Raw genomic sequence first — 21527 nt, forward strand, 5'->3', positions numbered from 1 at the left:
TAATGGAGCAGACAAGCAAACAAATACGTAAAAACAAGCTACATATAGGATAAATAGGAAATGAGAGGGAAGGCACTAAAATTAAAAGGGGTTTGGAAAGGTTTCCTGTAGAAGGTGAGATTTTAATTGAGACTTAAAGGAAGCCTGGAAAGTCAGTAGTTGGAACAGAGGAGAGCATTGCAGGCAAGGGGGACAACTAATGAAAAACCCTGAGCCCAAGAGATGGATTGTCTTGTTTGTGATACCACCAGGAGGCCAGTGTCACTGGACTGAAGAGTATGTTGTGAAGAGTAAGGTGTAAGAAGGGAAAGGTCGGAAGGGGCTGGGTTATTAAGGGCTTTGAATGCCAAAAGGAGGATTTCATATTTGATCCTAAAGGTGATAGAGTCACTAGAGTTTACTGAGGGGGAGTGTGAGTCAGACCTACACTTTAGGAAAATCACTTGACAGCTGAAAGGAGGATGGATTGCAGTAGGGAGAGACTTGTTCAGGCAGACCCATCAGCAGGCTATTGAAGTAGTCCAGCTGTGAAGTGATAAAGGCCTGCACCAAGGTGGTGGCAGTCTCAGAGAAGAGAAGGGGTCTATTTGAGAGATGTTGCAAAGGTGAAATCAGCAGGCCTTGGTAAAAGATTGGATTATGAGGGGTGAGAGATGGTGAGGGGTTGAGGATAATACCTAGGCTGTGAGTCTGAGACACTAGGAGGATGGAGTTGTCCTACAGTAATAAGGAAGTTTGGAGAGGTGGGAGTGTTTAGGGGGAAGAATAAATGAGTTCAGTTTTGGATATATTGAGATGTTTACTGGACATCTACTTTGAAATGTCTGAAAGGCAGTTGGAGATGTGAAAGTGGTTAGCAGAGAAGGTAGGATAGGTTAGAAAATGTCAGCACAGAGATGAGAGCTGATGATATCACCAAGTGAAACCACATAGAGGAAGAAAAGAGCCTAGGACAGAGCCCCATGGGACATGGTCAGCATGCTTGACCTAGATAAGGATACAGCAAAGGAGACTAGGGAGTGGTCTGATAGGTAGGAGAAATAGGAGAGGGCAGTGTTCTGAAAACATAAAGAGAAAAGAGCGTTAAGAAGAGGGTGATCCACAGTGTCAAAGGATTGCAGAGAGATCAAGGAGAATGAGGATTGAGAAAAAGCCATTGGATTAGGCAACTAAGAGAATACTGGCGACTTTGGAGAGAGTAGTTCTGGTGGAATGATGAAGTCAATCCAGATTGTAAGGAGTTTGAAGAGTGTGAGAGGAGAGGCACCTATTGTAGATGGTCTCAAGGAATTTAGCCACAATAGGCAGAAGAGATATAGTGGGGATGAAAGGTTTTTGAGGAAGAGGAGACATGGACATGTTTATAGGTGGTAAGGAAGGACCCAGTAGACAAGGAGAAACTGAAGATAAGTGATAAGAGTGGGGATGAAAGAGGGGCATTCTGTTGGAGGAGATGGTATGGAATGAGATCACTAGTGCAGGTAGAGGGGTTTGTGTGGTAAGGAGTAAGGTGACCACTTCATGTGAGATGGGGGTGAAGGGAGAGATGCTGGCAGAAAGCATATGGGTGATAGGAGATGAAGAAGAGAGTAGAAAAGGGAAATCATGGGAAGTGGCCTCAGTTTCTTTTTCCGTAAAATGAAGCAGAGTTCTCAGCTGAAAGGGTCAGGGTAGGGGGATCTAGAAGAGGTTGGAGGAAGGATGGTTTGGAAGAGCCACAGTGGAGAGTGGGATATTGAGTTCATAAGGGAGGTGGAGAAGGAATGCCCACTAGTAGTGAAGACCCAGTTGAGGTTGTGTAACATAATTTGTAATGGACCTAGTTAGAATGGTTGTGTGATTTTCTCCACCTTTGTTCAGCAGTACATGTATAAACAAAGGCGGTAGATGGTGGGAGTGATTTAAAGCTGAGTCTTGATAGGGAACAATCAGTAATATTATAATGGTCCAGGGACTGAACAGAAGAGGACAGTGTGGAGTTGAAATGGTTCATCAAGAGGTCAAGATAGGGAAAAGAGGAGAGAGTGGCTAGTGCAGCAGTGATTGCCTGGGAAAGAACTGGAGGGGTGAAAGGATTGGAGTTCATGGTGTGGACAAAGAGTAGGGTTTAGTAAGAGAAGGCTGAAAGAGAGGTGGAAAACCTATAGAATACGGCCAAATAAGGGGATTCAGAATTCTTGAACATGGACATAGTACATTTGTGAATGATGGCAAGACCAAGAATATGACTTTCTTTTTGTGTGGCTGAGGTGAGGTGGAAGAGTAGATCATAGGAATTGAATAGATCGAAGAACTGACTGGTTAGGTATTGGAAAGAGAGTCCCCAAGTAGGGGGAGAACTCCCCTGTTTCAAAAGGGGAGGGGAATGAGTGAAAATGCAGCCACTACTGGAAAGGGTGTCATGGGGGTTAGGGAACAGGGACTGGATCTTGCTGATTGCTAGAAGATGGAAGGAGTGAAAGAGGAAAAGATTTAGGATGGAAGGAAAGGATGTTTGTTTGTGGAACAGGCACCCTAGAGGGTACAATGGAAAGGGTGGGAGGTTTGAGAGCGATGGGAATAAGAATTGTTGTGGGGGGCATGGTAATGGGTTTGGGTGATAACCTATAGGGTTTCAGAATCATTTGGGATTTCAGTCAATAAGAATTTATTAAGCACTTACTTTGCTTATCATGTGTGAGGCATTAGAGATACAAAGAAAGGTAGTCATCAATTGTTCATAAAGATCTTTAGTGGAGTGTTCTAGGATCTGTAGGACTATTCAGCTCTGCTACTAAACATCCTTATCAATGATCAGAGAGGAAGCTGTGCTTAACTGGTCAAGAGTGCTGGACTCAGAGCCAGGAAGATCTTGTTTCAAGTCTTGCCTCTGATATATACTGGAGATATGACCCTGGGTAAGTCACTTAATCCTTCTAGGCAGCTAAGACTATAAATTGCATAGAAGGTACTAATGTGCATTAATAGGGGGAATCTCCTTTCCTGGGAGTTCTCTATACCAATGAAACTAAAGGTACACTTCTTATGAATAGCTTAAAGGCATTCTCAGATGACAGCTAACTGGGAGAGATACCTAACCCTGGATGACAGGATCCAAAAAAAATTATGATAGGCCAGAACAGTAGGCCAAACTGGGTAACATGATTAGAGGTAGGAGCGGCATTTAGGACCTGTAATTTCACATACTATGTGACACTGACTCTCCAAGGTAAACCCGAAGGACAAACATAAAGTGATGTACGTGTAGGTCCCAAAAAATGGATCTCATAAGAGAAGTTGATTTGAAAAAAATCTGGAGGTTTTGGTGGGCCACGAATTCAATGAGTCATTGTTAATACTGCAGTCAAAAGAGTCAATTTTATCTTAGCACGCATTGAGATGCACAACTTTCAGGAATGAGATGATAGTCCTACCCTAGGTTCTGCCCTAGTGTTACTGTGTTTAATTCTGGGCACATCTTAGGAAAGGCAGAACATTCAGAGTTTGTCTTTTGTGTTGAAAAGGACCGGTGACATCACAGTGACATCCTGTGTGAATTGGATTTAAGTAAGGCAGAGCTGCACGAAGTTGTCAGCCTCACTCTCTTCCAGAGTCATTGAAGTCCAGTGGCAGGACAGAAGTCAAGATGACTGATGATGGCCCGGGATGCAGTGGATGACCTTGATATCTTTGAAGTCTGACCAAGCTCTAAGAGCTCCACAGCTTCAGCTGCCTTCATGGCTGTTGGAAAAAACCGTTCTCATCCACCTATTCTGCCAGGGGGTCTTCACATGCTTGGGGTAGACATCCCCCAACTCACCCATAGGTTTGAGGCTGGTAGGTTACCATCAACCTGGTTCACCCCATCTGCAGGGATGGTTTTACCAGGGTGTGGCTGCTATGTATGCTGCAGCTTCTTGCAGCCAGAGGTGAGAGCTGAGTGACAAGTAGACACCAAAGTGGAAGAGTGGCTCTGAAAAGGACTCAGTAAACCTTCACACCAGAGCTGCTGGTCCTCCATGAACACCCTATAGACCCCACATCCAGAGTAGAGCAACCACATACAAACTGAAGGAACTGGGGATTTTTTTAGCCTGAAAAAGACGGGTATATTTATGTGACCCAATGCTGAAGAGTTTAGAGTTGATCTTACTTACTCAAGAGGGAAGAATTAGAAGTAAATGGTGGGAGTTCGAGGCAAATTTAGGCTTGATGTAAGGGAGAACTTACTATTACAGTTATCCTCAAGTAGAATGATTTACTTTGGGAGGTACTGGGTTGCTCTCCTTGGAGGTCTTCCAACAACTCTAGGCAGCTTACTGGGTATGTTGTAGCAGGGGTTCTTTTTTGTGTATGGATTGGACTACATGACTGCCTAGTTCCCGTCTAATCCTGAAATCCAGTGAAAAGTAAATGTTCACAAAGTATGAAGGAAGATGAAACTAGGCTTGGTGGCTAGTTTGGATATGAAAGAGGAAGTAGTTAAGGACAGTTAAAAGTTTCAAGAGTTGAAGCCTGCTACAGTATTATAGACAGCTGGATACTAGATGTGGGTGGAGGACCTTTGGAGAAACGTAAGTTTCAGATGATAGGATATCCAGGTGGGAATGCCTAGAAGACGTAAAAATCAGACGGTGGACCCTAGAAGATATAAATGTGGCACTGGTTCAGTAGAGGTGATAGCTCAAGCTACCATGAGTGTTCATAAAAGAAATCATGAGAATGCTACACTGCATCATGACTTGGAAGTAGGTAGATGGTAATTATGTATTAGTTTTCATATTAATCAAGTTTTTTCAAGCTGTAGTTGACTGGACCACTTTTTTCCTCTACAAGCTTCAAGGAATTATGAAGATATTCTGTAACCATTTATTTCACTTATAATATATATTTGAAGACCACCACACTGTCAATATAAACTGAAGCTAACACTTCAGAAAACCTAGGCTTGCAAAATGAGAATGAACATGGGAATACTTTTTGCATAGTGAAATGATTGTTCATTAAATATGACAATTTTGAAAACTTGGAAAAGAACAATGCATTGAAAGAAAATATGTCAAGTCCAAGTACCTAGATAGTCTTTTTTGAAATGTCAAAAGCTACCACTGGATTTTCTCTGAAATTCACTGAATGTATATATATGTAAAACCTATTTAGCTGATTTTATGAGAGAGCGACATAGTAGATGGAGCACAGGGTTCAAGTTTGGCCACTGACACATTCTGGCTATGTAACCCCACACAAGTCATTTAATGCCTCAGTGCCAAAGGCAATTCTCTAAAAAGTGCAGATGTACATCTGCATAGAGGGAGTTTTCCCACCAAAAGTTTCCTCCACCAGTGAAATCACAAGTCTGGCCCCTTTCTTATCCCTATCTCTGGCCCCCTCACCCCTTTGTCTCACTTCTTTTAAAGCAAGCTGTAATATTGGGGGTTTAAAAAAATGCTGATGGGAAAATATCTCAATAACCTTTGAGAAAGAGGGGAGAGGCTTACAGTTTTGGAACAACCTGTGACATTACTTAAGTCTTAAAGTTAACGGTTCTAAAAAGCTCTGTCATGAGTAAAATGCTGATTTTACTAATATTCTTTCAGAAGTGACCCAACCATTTAAAAGGATAAAATAAGACCAGAAAAGCATATTCCAACCCTTTTTGCCCAAAATACTCTTCAAATGATAGAGGGAATAGAAAAATTAAAAAAAAACCCTTCAAATTTTTAAACCTATTTTTAGTCTTTTTACAATGCTTTTTATATAATGCTTAACACTGAAAATGAAAAATCACTTCATAAGACTACATATTTTACTTTTAAAAGGCAGATCACAACCAGATTAATGTGTTTATGCAATGTGTGAGGCTATGAGATCATTCACCTGTTGATCTCTTACATGTCTAAGAAGTCTGGTGTCTGATGGATTACATTATGATAATAATAATAATAATAATAATGATAAAAGCCTCAAATGCATAAGAAAAATTTGCTGCACACCAGTCCCTCTCCCTTTCACTTGTAAAATGTTTGTCTTTTCTACCTTTGGCACACAGACAGACATCTGACCGATCAGTTGGTTGGTGGGACTGCCTGAGCAACGCCAATACTTTTAGCTATTTAATTGTGAGATACAATGTAGATTCAGAAGAAACACTTGTAAGCTCAAGGTCATGGTAATGCTTAGAAGCTTCTGGCTCCCTCTACCTGCCCTATAAAAAGTTTATTTACCATAAACATGGTGAATAGGCTCAAGTGGTAATGTGCAATTGAAAGTATTTCAAAACTGCTGTGAGAAATGTACACAACAGTCAGCTGTGAAACTCGTCCAAGTTATTTAACCAGAGGGGTGACATCAACCACAAAATCTGCATCACATGAAACATCTGTAAAATTCTGAAACTGCCTCCTTTAGAATAAGAACGTTTCAAAGCATAGCTCTCCAAACCAACATAGAAACCAATCAGAAATTGCTGAGGTTTCTATATAAAAATATGACTGTTTTATATTTGTTACATCATGAGAATTAAATCACAGAACAGGAGCTCTTCAGTCCTCTGTCAGGACATCTGGGAACAAGCTCTCGTCACTGGATTTATCATTCCCCATTAGCTCGTCAGCTCTGCCATCCACTGACATAGGAATGCAGTCTGTTCTTGTATCAGCTGTTGACTGTACGTGGCCCTCTGACTGTCCTCCAGCATAGGTGGGCGTGCTGTACTTCATAAGGATAGCTTTGAATTGGCTCAGTGGTGCATCTGTACGGACTCCCATGGGATCAAAATGGGTGCGGCTCACCCGGAAGCCTGCTTGGGAGAGATACTGCAGAAACTTATTTAACCTGCCAAATAGAAAACAAAAATGACAGATACTTCCCTTTCCATTCAAATCAGATGGCTTTCAAAACCAACCACCAAGATCCCCTTCAGCATCACGAGCCCTCTTACTTTGGCATATTCATTCCCTTGATACTGTGTCTATGGATGTTGTAGTAGAAGGAAGGATGTTCAGCATTGGCTTCAGCCTTTTGTTTCTTTGTAGCATTTCTGCATATTTCATTACTTTTCCTCTTTCCTGAAATGGAGAAACAATGGTCTACTTTCCTTAAAGACATGAAAAGCATGTTCATCAAAGATCTTGGAAAAGCATGGCACAGTATCTTAAATAATAGATATGTTTTTGCTGTGCCAATTAAGCCTTTGTTTTAAAATTGCCCTCTTCTCATTCCTTAAATGTCATCTAAGAAAAAATTAATCCAATAACTTTAGGAGATACTAGTAATATACTATGGTATTTTTACATAAAATTGCTTGGACTCAAGAGACACAAGACCTGACTTAATGCTGGATATTGTAATTTAACTCCTTATGCTATCTGAGCAAATCACCTAAGTTCTAGTCCTCAGTTTCCTCATAAGCAAAATGGGGATGATACCTACCTTTCCTCACAGGGCCAAAGTTGTGAACAAATGAAATAATATAAAATTCTCTGGAGATTAATTACTATTATGCCATTTGCTACTGACTTTTTCATGTCTCTCTTTCCAACTACATTTTAAACTCCTTAAAGCTAGGTATGCTATCTCACATATTTTATCTTTCACAGTACAGCATAATAAATAGAATGATGTCAATAAAACTTATTTGGTGATAGATTCACCAAAAACCACAATTCACAAAAATATCCAGGGGTTGGAATAAGTAAGTAAAAAATGCATGGGGGCAGCTAGGTGGCGCAGTGGATAGAGTACTGGCCTGAGTCAGGAGGACCTGAGTTCAAATCTGGCCTCAGACACTTGAGACATACTAGCTGTGTGACCCTGGGCAAGTCATTTAACCCCACTGCCTAGCCACCCCCCCCCCAAAAAAAGCTTCCACTATGATGAACTAAATTGAGATATATTACTACTAAATACAATGCCTAAAGCTGGATGCAGAGGACAGATGATGAAATAACCTCCTTCTGAATATTCACTGCTTGTGGCTGGGCTGTGGCAACATTAAAAAGATGAAAATACTTCCAAGGGTAATTTACAGATTTAGTGCTATACCAATTAAACTACCTAGAAGATACTTTAAAGAGCTAGACAAAATAACAAAATTCAGTTGGAGAAACAAAAGATCTAGAATATTAAGGGAAATGATTGAAAAATGTGGACATGAAGGGGAAAAGCACTTCCAGACCTTAAACTATCTCGTAAAACAGTTATCATCAAAACCATTTGGTAATGGATAAAACATCCCAAGCTGCTTTGATATCACTACACACACACACACACACACACACAGACACACACACACACACAGACCCCCCCCCCCCCCACTTCCTTCCTCTCTGCACGGGAAATAGAAGAGTTGGGACATAAACCTAGATCTCTCTTTTCCTAGTTTACTACTATTTCAGGAAAAAAATGAACACTTTTCTCTGTGCTTTTTGGGAGTGTATATCCAAAAAACATTTTAAAGTCTGAGGTTTTATATAATGAAAAGCTACATATGGTTCATTAAAAACAGAAATCTGGCAAAATAATTAAATCTAAATACTCCAAAGAATTTGCATTGCTTAGAATAAACATGTACATGTAACTCAATTAATTAGCACACAGGTATACTAAAAACTCTCAAGGCTGAGGAATATGGTATTTTGATTAATCAAATGCTCATATTAGAGAGTTCTCATAGCATATATAGATTACTTATATTTAAATAACTAGAATATAATCACAAACATAGCTGATACCTTGTCAAATAAAATTAAATCTTTCTTTGATTTGAAAGGCATTTTTGTCTCTTTTAATACTTCCAAATGTCACTAGACTAGATAAGCATATAATTGCTAGTAAGGTATTTTCAATGAATATGATGCCACAAAAATAAGCCTTTTCTCTATTTTTTGATAAATAAAATACATACCATGTACAACATAATAATCTGTTCCAGTATCTGGAGTTTTAATAACTACACCACATTCCTCTAAAAGATAAAGAGCAAATGGGAATAAAATATTTTATAAGTGACGACAAAAATTAGATTAAGTATGAAATCACTGATGCTGCCCCCCCGCCTTCCCCCTTGATTTTTATCTGAATTACCTTTGAATTTATAGGCGGAGGAAAAGGTGGGGATAATAGTTCCAGCTCTTAATCAAGGGCTAGTCAGATTATACCATGAATACATTTATAGAAGAAAGTAGCAAAAAAGGATGTACAACTTTTTAGAGTTACTTGGATAATACGCAAAAAGTCCTATAGAAATTTGTGGTCAGACTACTCTTAGGACGACCCTCAACAGTACTTTTTCTACAGGTCAGAAAAAGGGGTTAATTAAATAACAAAGAACCTTTGGCTTCTATGTTGAGACAATCCACCAAACTAAAGCTATATGAACACAAATTATATGATGAATATATTGATCTTAAACCAACAACTGTGACTTGAAACAAATAAGAGGGATTTAGTTCTACATTTTTTAAAAGAATTTTTGCGGCATAGGTATTAACTGTTCTTCAAAAATATAACAGAACATACATAATGTTAACATGTGGTTTTCTAAATCAATGTGCAGGCCTGAAGGTTAGTGGCCCTGTTTCTGTATGAGTTTGACACACCACTGCTGTAGACAATCATCCACTTCCTTTGAATTCTCAGATTTGCTAGTGTATAAGTATATGTAGTAGTTTCTGATAATTTTTTAAATTTCCCCTCTGTTCATTCTGAAAAGGGAACCTTAGTTGAAAGATTAATAGCTCTATTGCATCATTTTTTAATTATAAAATTAATGCAGATTCCAATAAAGATGAAATATTTTTGGTGAGTGCGATGTCATTTCCTTAGTCACCTTGCTTATTGAGACTTGTAGGTGCATGAATTGAAAACTGTTTTAGGGTGGTGCACTCTGCCTCACAGATTAAAGTCTTTATTAAGGGCTGAATGTCGTCTAAACCATGCTGAACCGCTTCAAACAGCATTCTTCGGAGGAATCCAGTATTAAAGAGGGAACCTGACCTGGACAAATAAAGAAAATAAAATGAACACTGAGCCTGAAAAATGCATATAGTCTTTAAAGGAAAAGAGCTATATTATTTAACCATCGACTGATCTATGTAATTATGTCATACTGGGAGGGCTAATATTCAACAGACAATTTATGATTCATTTTTTGCTTGATATTAATCTGGGCTAGTTTTTTATAATCTCAGTTCAACTGCTTAATAATAAACCCAGTGGAATTAGGTGAGAAAAAGAAGTCCGTGTTTCTACTATGTGTAAGGTATCCTTCTTTTTGGTACTTGAGAAAGAGACAAAGAAATATAAGACACAGTTTTTGCCTCTAGAACTCAGACTAAACAAAAGGATACTATAGGATATACATGAAATATACAGGATTGTATATGTGTATACATACACACACACACAAAAGGATACTATATATGATATACATGAAAACATGACTAAACCATACATGACAATAAATGTCACGCAAGTAATGTGGAACTTGAAGGAAGGAATTACTGTTGGGTGTCAGTCCTAAAAAGTTAAATAATTAAAAGCAAAAAAACTACCTATGCTTGAAAAAATAAATTTCAGATGCTTAATATAGTGGAGTATTGAATGGTTACACAAGAGTTCATGTGAAAAAGTTGTGTGTGTGTGTGTGTGCGCGCGTGTGTGTTTAATGGATTATAAACTCAATTGAGACAAAAGAATAACATGGCAGCCACAAAAACTAATGTGATTTTAGGCTACACTGATAAGGCAGAATATTCAAAACAATTTGGGTTGCTGCCCCATTGTACTTCGCTCCAATAAGACCAAATCTGGAGTATTTTGTTCTGTTGTGGGCACTATGTTTTAGGAATGATGTTGACAAGTGAAAATAGGGTGATTAACATGGTAAGGGGCCTCAAAACCATGCCATACAAGGATTTTCTGAAAGGAGTATAAGATCATATGGAGTCAGAAGGGAATTTAGGTTATCTAATACAACTTGCTTAATTCACAGATGACAAAAATGTGGCACACAGTGCCAAGGTGACTTGCTTAAGATCAGATGGGTAATTAGCAAAAGAGCTAGGATTTCAATCCAAGTAATAGGATTTCTGACCCTTAGCCTTTCCTTTGTACCATGCTGTTTTTTATGGGGGTTTAACCTGGAGAGAAAACTTAGGGAATATGTGACAGCTGTATTCAAGTATTTGAAAGGTTGTTGTATCAAAGAAGAATTTTAATTTTGTTACTTGGTTCTAGAGAACTAGCAGCAACAGGTATTAAGTTTAAGAGGCAGATCTATGGATTTGTACAATGTAAACACAGTCTGTTCTGATATAAAATGTATTTCAAAAAATGTAAATCTGTTGCAGTGTGACTGATACATGAGGAAACATTTTGAGAATAATTTAAATTTGCTTGTGTCATTTTTTCATAAGAAAGTGAGATGAACACAGAGAATTGTACCATTTCATAATAACTCTCAAGCTGCAGCCCTTCCAATGTCCACTTTCATAATCAAACTTCAAATCTTTGTCAAGGTAAAGTGTCATATTTATTGTATATTTTCTGGTGCAGTAGGAACTTTGCGCTGAGGAGGGCTGGTCTCCCCTTCTTCCCCTCCTCCCCCATGGCCTCTAGAGTGTAGACCAAGCAGCACTATTTATTATTTATGTATTTGTTACCCATTTCACATATATAAAACTGTGCTCCTACTTTTATTAGGTTCCTATCTTTTTTAAAACATGAGATATTAATGTGTCATTTTGGAGTGTTATATCCTTAAGCCCATTTCCCTTGTAAACTCTGTAGTTTTTATTGACTAATTTTGTATTGTGCAGTGCTTTTCAGAGCTGAGAAACCTTGGGAAACAGAGAGTTCCAGGAAGGCTAGATGACTTGGGGATGGTGCTAGGGATGTTGCAGGTGGAATTCCTTTTCAGGTATGAGCTGGACTAGATGACCTCCTAAGGCTCCTTCTAATTGAAATTTTATGATGACAGTGACAAAAAAAAAACAACAACAAACCTACATACAAACCTACATAAAATCCAATTCATCATGTTCCTCTAAATTCCATCTTTTTATTATTACTTTTCAGAAGTAATAGATTATGTCTATTTTCACCTTGCAGATGGCAAAGAGGCTTGCTATGGGTCCTGTGGTATTTCCCAGGGCAGCCCTAAGGTGAAGATTTTGAATAAAAACTTAAAACTGTTAAGACTCCTATAACTCATAACTGATTTGCGCATGAAAAGTAGCTTTTCCTGACATGATGGCCACTGTATTAGATGTACTATAATCACACTTAAATAGGGCATTCAGGTCTACAAAGTACATACACTTTAAAGCTAGAAGGGACCTTCAGGAACATTCAATCCAAACACCTTATTTTACAGAGGAAGAAATGGAAGCTCTGAGAGGTGAAGACTGAGGACTCACAGGGCCTGGCAAGATGCGGAGATGAGCTCTTGACTCCTCATTCAGTGCTTCTCCTCCAGCCATACCTGCCATATTATATTATCTGACCCCTTCCCAAAGCCTGGGAGGAAAGCTTAGCATTATTATTATTATTATTATTATGATTCACATTTTGTCCACGTGGAGTTTGAGGCTGACAGATGTTAGATCACATGCTCGAGAAGTGGGATTCAAACCCAGGTCTCTCTGGACTCTAGGCTTAAGTCCTCTTTGCACAATGTCAAGCTGTCTCCCAACTGTCAGTGGTAGAAGATACTTTAAAAACTGCCCAATCTTACAACCTTACTTTGTGGCTGAAGGCCAGAAAAATTAAGTGACTTGCTTGAGATGACTTTGCTAGTTATGGGGAGAGTCAGCCTAGAGCCCAGTCTCCTGCCTTCTGGGCTGGGGACCTTTCTACTACATTACGTGACATGCATTTCACGTCTCATGTTTTGATGTACACCCTTTCCACTTAAACTTCTCCTATGTCAGAGGTGAGAGAAAACCTTTAAAAAGTAAATTTTAGTTTTATAATTATACATTTTTAAAAGCCTCTCTCTAACATATACAGTCAACTTCCAATTCAGGGACGAATTCTCCTGTTCATGAATTACAATAATAATGATAATAGAGAACATTCATATAGTGTTTTCTATGTACCAGGAACTGTGCTAAGTACTTTATAATTATCATCTCATTGGATGCTCACAAAAGTCCTGTGAGGCAGGTGTTATTACCCCCATTTTACAGATACGGAACCTGAGGCACACAGAAGTTAAGTGACTTAGCTAGGTCATATAGCTAGTAAGTATCTGAGGCAGGATTTGAACTCAGGTCTTCCTGATTGTAGCCTGCGCCCTCTCTCCACTGCACCCCCTAGCTGCCCTAGGCAGTTCGTCCAGGCTCTTTTCCTCTTCTACTATATAACCTTTCAGCACTGATAGCAGCTAGGGAGGATGAAGAAAGGAGTGAACCTCAAATTATGCTACTTATTAACAGCTGAGTTCTAAAGAGAAAGGGGTGGCCATATTTTACAGTCTTTAAAATTTTTTAATGTGTCAACATTAAGCTGCACCTATCTCTGATAAGTCAATCTCGGCTATGATAAGCAATTACTCTTAGGTACATACCATAAAGGACCAAGTTCTATTGCTGTCTTTCCAGGCATGCTTCCATGGCAGTCACATGGCAGTTGTCTATATGGATTTTCTGTACAAAGTAAAAGAGGTGTGGATGTAATTTAAGTAAATTAAAATGCACTCATATTAGAACAAGAACATAGCTTTTGCTAGGACCTGGAAGATCCAAAACAAAACTACAAACTTCCATCTGATAACCCAGCCCTCCATTCTATTAGCTACTTCACTTGCGGCACAATCTCAAAGGGGTGTGCCTAAAGAGAGCATAATTCAGACTAAAACCCCAGGAGATCTGTCATCATCTAAGTCATCTCTGGTTTGGAGGACAAAGAGACTGTACTGGTTCTACTGCTACTGGGGGAACCATGGCAAACTGGCAGTTGAGTTTAGCACCTTCCAATCTACTCGAGAAGAGACATTCCCCACTTTAATTCCTCCCCAAACTGGCCTGGGCATGTGGATCCTTCTCTCTCTCCCACCCCCCAAAAACATGCTTGTCCTCATAATCCTGCTCTTAAGTTCTCCTAGTTCTAAGCCAATACCAGCCATGAAATGTTAGAAGTTGTGGGGATATTGGTAGTATTTAAAGGAGAGGAGAGAATTTTCTTATACAGCTAGTATTAATTTTAAATTTTGACACCTTTTGTATTTATATCCACTTTATTTTCAAATAGATCCCTCACCCACCTTGTGAGCCATACTTTATAACAATTTGGCCACACTAAACAACACATCAACTGAGTCTGATGGATGTGCTACATAGCCAAAGCACCCCCATTTCTGCAAAAAAGCGAGGGAAGTTCATTTTCTCATCTCTTTTGGTTATTATAATTATACAAGCAGCATAGTGGACCATGTGCTGGACTTGAAGTCAGGAAAACCTGAGTCGGAATCTTGCCTCAGACACTTACCACTATATGACTGGGCCAATTCTTTCAAACTTTCTTACTCTTCTCAAGGGCACCACCATGTTACCAGTCACCTAAGCCCGTAATCTAGGTCATCTTCAAATCCTTACTCTTCTTACCCCCCCATATCCAATTGCCAAGTCTTGTTAATTTTACCTTTGTAACATCTCTGATACATGCCTCTTTCTCTTCCCTGACACTGCTACCACCGTCATGTGGGCACTCATTATGTCATCCCTGGGACTATTGCAATAGGTTGCTGGTAGGTAGGCCTGCCTCAAGTCTTTCCTCACTCTAGTCCATCCTCCAAAATGAGCTGTCAGAAAGCGCAGGTCTGACCATGTCAATCCCCATTCAATGAACTTCCTATCACTTAGAAGTTCAAATATAAAATCCTGTTTGGCTTTTAAAGCCCTTCATAACATGGCTCCCTCTGATCTTTCCTGTGTTTTTATATCTTATTCACCCCTCCCACACTCTGAGATTGACGGACACTGGTGTCTCTGCTGTTCCTTGGACAAGACACTCTAGTTCTGGACTGTCCATTTTCACTGACTGTCGCCCCCCTCTCTCCTCATACCTGCCTCCTGGCTTCTTTCAAGTTCCAGCTAAAATTCCATTTTGTTTTATAAGACATCATTATTCCTGGTTCCCCTTAATACTAGTGCTTTTCCACTGTTCATTATCTCTAATTATCTATGATCTATATCCATCATTTACGTCTTGTTTGTATGCTATTCCCCATTAGACTGTTAGCAATGATTGCCTTTTTGCCCTTCTCTGTATTCCCAGTGCTAAGCACAGTGCTTCATAGAGTAGGTGCTTAATAAAAGTTTGCTTACTGATTGACTTAAACTCTCTTAACCTCAGAATTCTTACCTATAAGATGGAATCAGAATAGCATTTTCCTAACAGGAGGATTCAAATGAGAGAACATACACACACACACACACACACACACACACACATAAATAATGCTTGGCAAACTTTAAAGCACTATATAAATGTTAGATTTTGTTATTATTATGGTAATTCCAAGAATGAGAATCACAAGGAAAGGGATATCAGCAGCTGGGAATCAGGAAGGCTTCATGCAGAAGATAGTGCTTAAGTAGCATCTTAGACAAAAGGGCTCATGAGGCATGGGGAAGAGGGAGCTCATTCCAGGTCTGAGGAACAGCCAATGCAAAGGCAGAGACGGGAGACGTGTGGCATGGGAGGAACAGAGGGAAGGCCAGTTTTGCTGGATCATAGTATGTGGGAGGGGGAATAATGTTCAATAAGGTTGGAAAGACAGGTCGAGGCCAGGCTGTGTAGGGATTTAAAGAGCTCAGCAGAGGAGTTTATGGGATCCAAGGCGTAACAGGAAGCCACTATAGTTGACAGCATAGAGGAGTGACATGAGAAGATCTATGATTAAGTAGAATGACCTTAGCAGTAGTGTGGAGGATGGACCGGAGCAGAGCAGGAAGAACAATTAGGAGGGTGCTGCAATCACCCAGGTGAGATGAGATGAGAGACAAAGTGGTGACTATGTGAGTGGAGAGATGGGGACAGATGTGAAAATATTGTGAAGGTAGAAATGACAAGATTTGGAGTGACTGGACGTGTATGGGGAAGGGATGATGGAGAGTGAGGTGTCCAGGACCATGTTAAAGTTTTGTACCTGGGAGTTTGGAAGGATGATGATGCTTTTGAAGACAAATCACCAGAAATGAGGTGATTAGTTTACACAGCATCTGAGATTCCTCTTGGCTATAGATCTATGATTCCGCAACTAGACATGTTTTGGCAAAAAAGTAATCTGATCTACTTTACTTAAACTGGTGAGGTTGAAGTGATGGTATGATTCAGAGGAAAAAACACTGAACTGGTATTGAGAAGACCTGGACTCTACACCTTGGCTGTGTGACTTGGACAAAATCATTGATCCTCTCAGCATCTTTGATTGTTTATGTATAAAATGAAGATAAAACTACAGGGATCAAAAGAGATAAAGGACATAAAAGCTCTCTGTAAGCCGTGCCCTATGCACTGTGCTAAGAGCTGGGGATACAAAGAAAGGCAAAAAAACAGTCCCCGCTAGCAGTCTAATGGGAGAAGATGCGATATTTGTGCAAACAAGTATGTACAAATAAGATACAGAGAGGATAGAAGGCAGCTAGGTGGTGCAGTGGATAGAGCATTGGCCCAGGAATCAGGAGGACTTGAGTTCAAATCTGACCTCAGATACATGACACTAGCTGTGTGACCCTAGGCAAGTCACTTAACCCCAATTGCCTCGCAAAAAAAAAAAAAGAATACAGACAAGATAAACTGGGCATATCTCAGAGAAAAGGTTGGTTGCTTGGTTACTGTTCTTTGTTCTCAAAGAGGACCAAAATGACATCACTATGTTAGAGTCAAGTTACAGTATGTCCAGCTATGGTTGATCATACCAAACAATATGACCTTAGAATGCTCTACCACAGGTCGGGAACAAATAGTCTGTGTGAAAATTTGGGGTGGATTCTCTAAATTTGTGCATCTCAAGTTTCTTTTGAGCTACTTCAATTCTGCTTTGCTCACAGGGCACAGCACCTTCTCTGATGAGGGCACGCCACGCTGGCGGTCCTGTGCCAGTGTCTCCCATATTATGCAATCAATTCCAAAGCATCCTTGTATTGTTTCCTCTGACCACCATGTGAGCACTTGCCTTGTGTAACTCGTTCTCCATAAAATAGTCTTTTTGGCAAGTGTATGTTTGGCAAACAATGTGGCCAGCCCATCAGAGTTATACTGTCTGCAACAGAGTTTGAATGCTTTGCAGTTCAGCTCAAGAAAGGACCACGGTGTCTAGTACCTTATCTTGCCAGATGATCTTCAGAATTTTCCTAAGACAATTCAAATGGAAGCCATTCAGTTTCTTGGCATGGGGCTGGTTTATCGTCCACATTTCACAGGTCAGCACAATGGCTCTGTAGACCTTCCATGTGGTAGTCAGTCTAATAACCTCTTTTCTTCTCTCTCACACTTTCCTTCCCAGTCTCCCAAACATTAAGTTAGCTGGCAATGCATGCATCAACCTCATCATCAATGTGTATATCCCTGGCAAGTATATTGCCAAGGTAAGTGAACTTACCCACAGTACTCAAAACTTCTCTATCTGCTGTAACCGATGGTTCCACATATAGATGGTGTGGTGCTACCTGGTGGAGCACCTGTGTTTTCTCGGTGTTAATTGTTAGGCTAAAATTAGCACAAGCAGCAGAGAATCAATCCATGCTTTGTTGTATCACAGCTTCAGAGGCTGCATTGAGTGCACAATCATCTGCAAACGGAAAATCATGCACCAACACTCCCTCCACTTTGGTCTCGGCTTGTAGCCTTGTTAAGATGAAGAATTTATCATCAGTGTAGTAGTTGACATTGATGTTGTGTTTGTCCTCATTGAAGGTGTTTGACAACATGGCTGAAAACATGCTAAAAAGCATGGGAGAGGGGCAGCTAGGTGGCGAAGTGGATAGAGTCCCGGCCCTGAAGTCAGGAGGACCTGAATTCAAATCTGACCTTAGACCAAACACTTCACACTTACTAGCTGTGTGATCCTGGGCAAGTCACTTAACTCCAACTGCCTAATTAAAAAAAAAAAAAAAGCATGGGAACAAGGACACAGCCTTGTTTTACTCCACTAGTGACCAGGAAAGTGAGAAAGCATTGTCCATTATCCAGAACCCAGGCAAGCATGCTATTGTGAAATCGATGTACAATACTGATGAACTTCTCTAGACAATCAAATTTTGACATAATTTTCACGAGCAATGACTGAATCAAAGGCCTTGGTTAGATCTACAAATGTTGTATAGACCTCTGTTGTGCTCCTGGTATTTCTCTTAGAGTTGCTGAGCAACAAACACCATATTGACTATTCCTCGGCCCTTTCTGAATCCATGCTGGCCCTCAGGTTAGATGACCATCTTCCAAGTGAAGGATTAGCCTATTAAGAAGGACTCCAGCAAGAATCTTGCCAGCAATGACTGCGAGAGAGAGACCCCTTGTGATTGTCACAGGACAATCTATTTCCTTACCTTTACAGAGATGGACAATGGAGGAGTCCTTGAACTCATGGGGGATAACGTCCTCTTGCCATATTAAATCGGAAAATTTCAGTGAGCTTTTGTATGAACAAAGGATCCCCCAACTTGTAAATCTCAGCTGGAACAGAAACAGCACCAGGTGCTTTGCCACACAAAAGGAGCTTAATGGCATCAAAACCTCTTCAGCTGGAACTTCAGTTAGGGAACGGCTGACTTCAACCTGAAGTAAATGGTCAATGGCCTCAGCACTGATTGATGATGAGCTGTTGAGAACACTATGGAAGCGTTCGGCCCATCTCTCTAGGCTCATATCCTTATTACTAGTCAAGGTGGCTCCGTCAGCACCGAGTAGCTGAGGTGCACCATAGGTCTTTGGCCCACAAATAGCTTTCAGGGAATCATAAAACCACTTTGGATCATTAGTATCAGCATAAAACTGCATTTTATCTGCCTTCTTGCTGAGCTAAGAAACCCGCACCTCTCTAAGCTTTGCTGATCCTTTACTTCGGATGGAATTAATTGCTGCCTTCTTAGAGATGGATAAACTATCCTTCTACAAACCTTGTGGAGTTCTTGTTTTGTTATCAGCTTCTGAACTTCCCCATCATTTTCGTCAAACCAGTCTTGATGTTTACAAGTGTTCTGACCCAGATGAACAAACGCAGTGCTGCACGCCGAATCTCTGAAAGCTGCCCACTCACTCCTTTTCTGTTTCACTGTTGCCAACTGTGTGTTGGCTCAATTTTCCCTCTACGTTAGCAACAAATTATTCCCACTCAGAGAAGTGCTCTAATATGTTGACATTAATTCTTCTGGTAGTCATTTTGCCTCGGGGATATCCCTTCTGTTGAATGTGAATATTTAGCTTGGAAAGGATAAGTCTATGATCAGTCCAGCACACTGCACCACACGTTGCCTTCATCATCTTCACATCCTGTCTCTCTCTTCTCCTTACAATCACACAGTCAACTAAATGCCAATGTTTGCTGTGAGGGTGCATCCACAAAATTTTATTGCATTTAGGTAAACAGTGGTGGTGATAAGAAGGTCATGAGATTCACATAGTAAGTGACCACTCCTGTTGCTCTTTCTAATTCCATCCCTCCTCTGCTGTGTCTGGTAGTCTGGGCCTACTCTAGCATAAAAGTCATCCAGAATCATAAGCTTGTCCTCTTTTAGCACATTGATGATAAGGGTCTTCAGGTTTTCATAAAATTTTTCTTTGACCTCGTCAGGGTTTGTTATGGAGGCAGCACAGGCGCTGATGATGGTGGTGTCGTGTTTTCCTGCAAGCGGCCATCACATTATCACGAGCCTGTCACTGACTGCTTTTGGCAGGCGTACAAGCTCACTTACTAGATTAGTTTTGATTGTGAAACCTACATCAGTTTTATGGTGCTCCCCCTTCACTGCAGCCACTCCAGAAAAAGGTGTCTCCAGCTCCAACTTCAGTAAGCTGGCCTTCACTTGCCAGCCTTGTTTCACTCAGGGCTGCTACTTGGATACAATACCTGCTGAATTCTCTTGCAACAAGAGCTTTTCCTCTTTTAGGTCTACTATTAAGATTAGGAAGGACCGGGAAAGGCTTCTTGCTGAGGGTGAGATTTTAGCTGAACCTGAAGCAAGCCAGGGAAGCCAGGAGGAAGAAATGAGGGAGAGAATTCCAGGTACAGGAGACAACCAATGAAAATGCCATACAAGCGGAGCCAAGATGGCAGAGTAAAAGCAGTGACTTGCTTGAGCTCTCCCCCAAACCCCTCCAAATACCTATAAAAAAATGGCTCTAAACAAATTCTAAAGCAGCAGAACCCACAAAAAGACAGAGTGAAAGAAATTTCCAACCCAAGATAACCTGGATGGTTGATTAGAAAGGTATATCGCGCCAGGCTGGGAGAGAAGCACAGTTGGGCATGGGCACGCAGGCTGCTGTGAACCTGGAGCAGGCTTCAGAGGACTGAAATGAGGACAGCTGTGGCAGTTTCCAGACTTCTCAACCCACGAATGCCAAAGACAACTTAGAAGATCAGTGGGAAAGTCTGTTTCTGCCGTGAGAGAGAAGCATGGTGGGGTTCCAGCCCCATTCCCTGAGCTCAGCTCTGGGGTGGCGGCTGCCTCTTGAGCTTCTGGCCCATAGACTGAGGGGGAATCGAGTGGGTGATCAGAGGGACTGAAGGGATCTCTCTGCTGGTGCAGGATTCTCTTGCTTTACCCATGCTTGGATCTGGGTCACAGTTCTGCGTGGATGTCCTGGGGCGAGAAGGAGCGCTGGCATGGTGGAGCTTGTAGTGGTTATGGAGAGGAAATCCTTCTCGTAGTTCCAAGACAGAAAAGAGTGCTCATAGACTAGACCACAGGCCAGGAAAGGAGTAAACACCTCGCCCTTGATCATAACACCTTGGAAGAATGGAAAATTTACAGGTCCCTAGAAGTATCTCTGAAAACAGCTGCACAAAACCCCTGAAGCTTCGGACAGTACATTCTCTACACTGGAAATAGACCTCTACCTTAACAAAGAGTTTATAATTCAAGTAATTGGCTGGGATCATGAGCAAGCAGCGCAAAAAGAGTCAGACTATATTATCTTACTTTGGTGACAAGGAAGATCAAAACACACAACCAGAAGACAACGAAGCCAAAGCTCCTACATCCAAAGCCTCCAAGAAAAATATGAATTGGTCCCAGGCCATGGAAGAGCTCAAAAAGGATTTTGAGAAGCAAGTAAGAGAAGTAGAGGAAAAACTGAGAGTGATGCTAAAGGAGACCCCAAAAAATATTGAAGAAAACAACACAACCAAACGGCAAAAGAGGTCCACAAAGACAATGAGAAGAATGCCCTAAAAAGCAAAATTGGTCAAATGGAAAAGGAAGTCCAAAAGCTTACTGAAGAAAATACTTCCTTAAAAATTAGAATGGAACAATTGGACGCTAGTGACAATTTGAGAAATCAAGGCACCGTAATACTAATCTAAAAGAATGAAAAAATAG

At 40.6% G+C, this 21527-nt stretch overlaps 1 protein-coding gene across 4 annotated transcripts in view; it reads right to left on the reverse strand.

The window, feature by feature from the left end:
• Nucleotides 1-4834: 4834 nt before the first annotated feature.
• TRMT1L (tRNA methyltransferase 1 like) overlaps nt 4835-21527 on the reverse strand; it is a 59372-nt gene continuing 42679 nt past the window's right edge. For 2 of the 4 annotated variants that reach the window (XM_027868613.1, XM_027868612.1), the window contains exons 12-16: nt 13550-13628; nt 9809-9975; nt 8885-8944; nt 6920-7046; nt 4835-6813 (exon numbers count right to left, since the gene is read on the reverse strand). In XM_027868613.1, coding sequence (XP_027724414.1) covers nt 6522-6813; nt 6920-7046; nt 8885-8944; nt 9809-9975; nt 13550-13628 — 725 coding nt within the window. In that variant the 3' untranslated portion in view covers nt 4835-6521. The remainder of the gene's footprint in view (nt 6814-6919; nt 7047-8884; nt 8945-9808; nt 9976-13549; nt 13629-21527) is intronic. The other 2 variants (XM_027868614.1, XM_027868615.1) reach the window with 1 other exon arrangement.

Source organism: Vombatus ursinus, unplaced genomic scaffold, assembly GCF_900497805.2.
Source record: "Vombatus ursinus unplaced genomic scaffold, bare-nosed wombat genome assembly UNPS02014789.1, whole genome shotgun sequence".
In the NCBI taxonomy this organism is placed as follows: Eukaryota; Metazoa; Chordata; class Mammalia; order Diprotodontia; family Vombatidae; genus Vombatus; species Vombatus ursinus.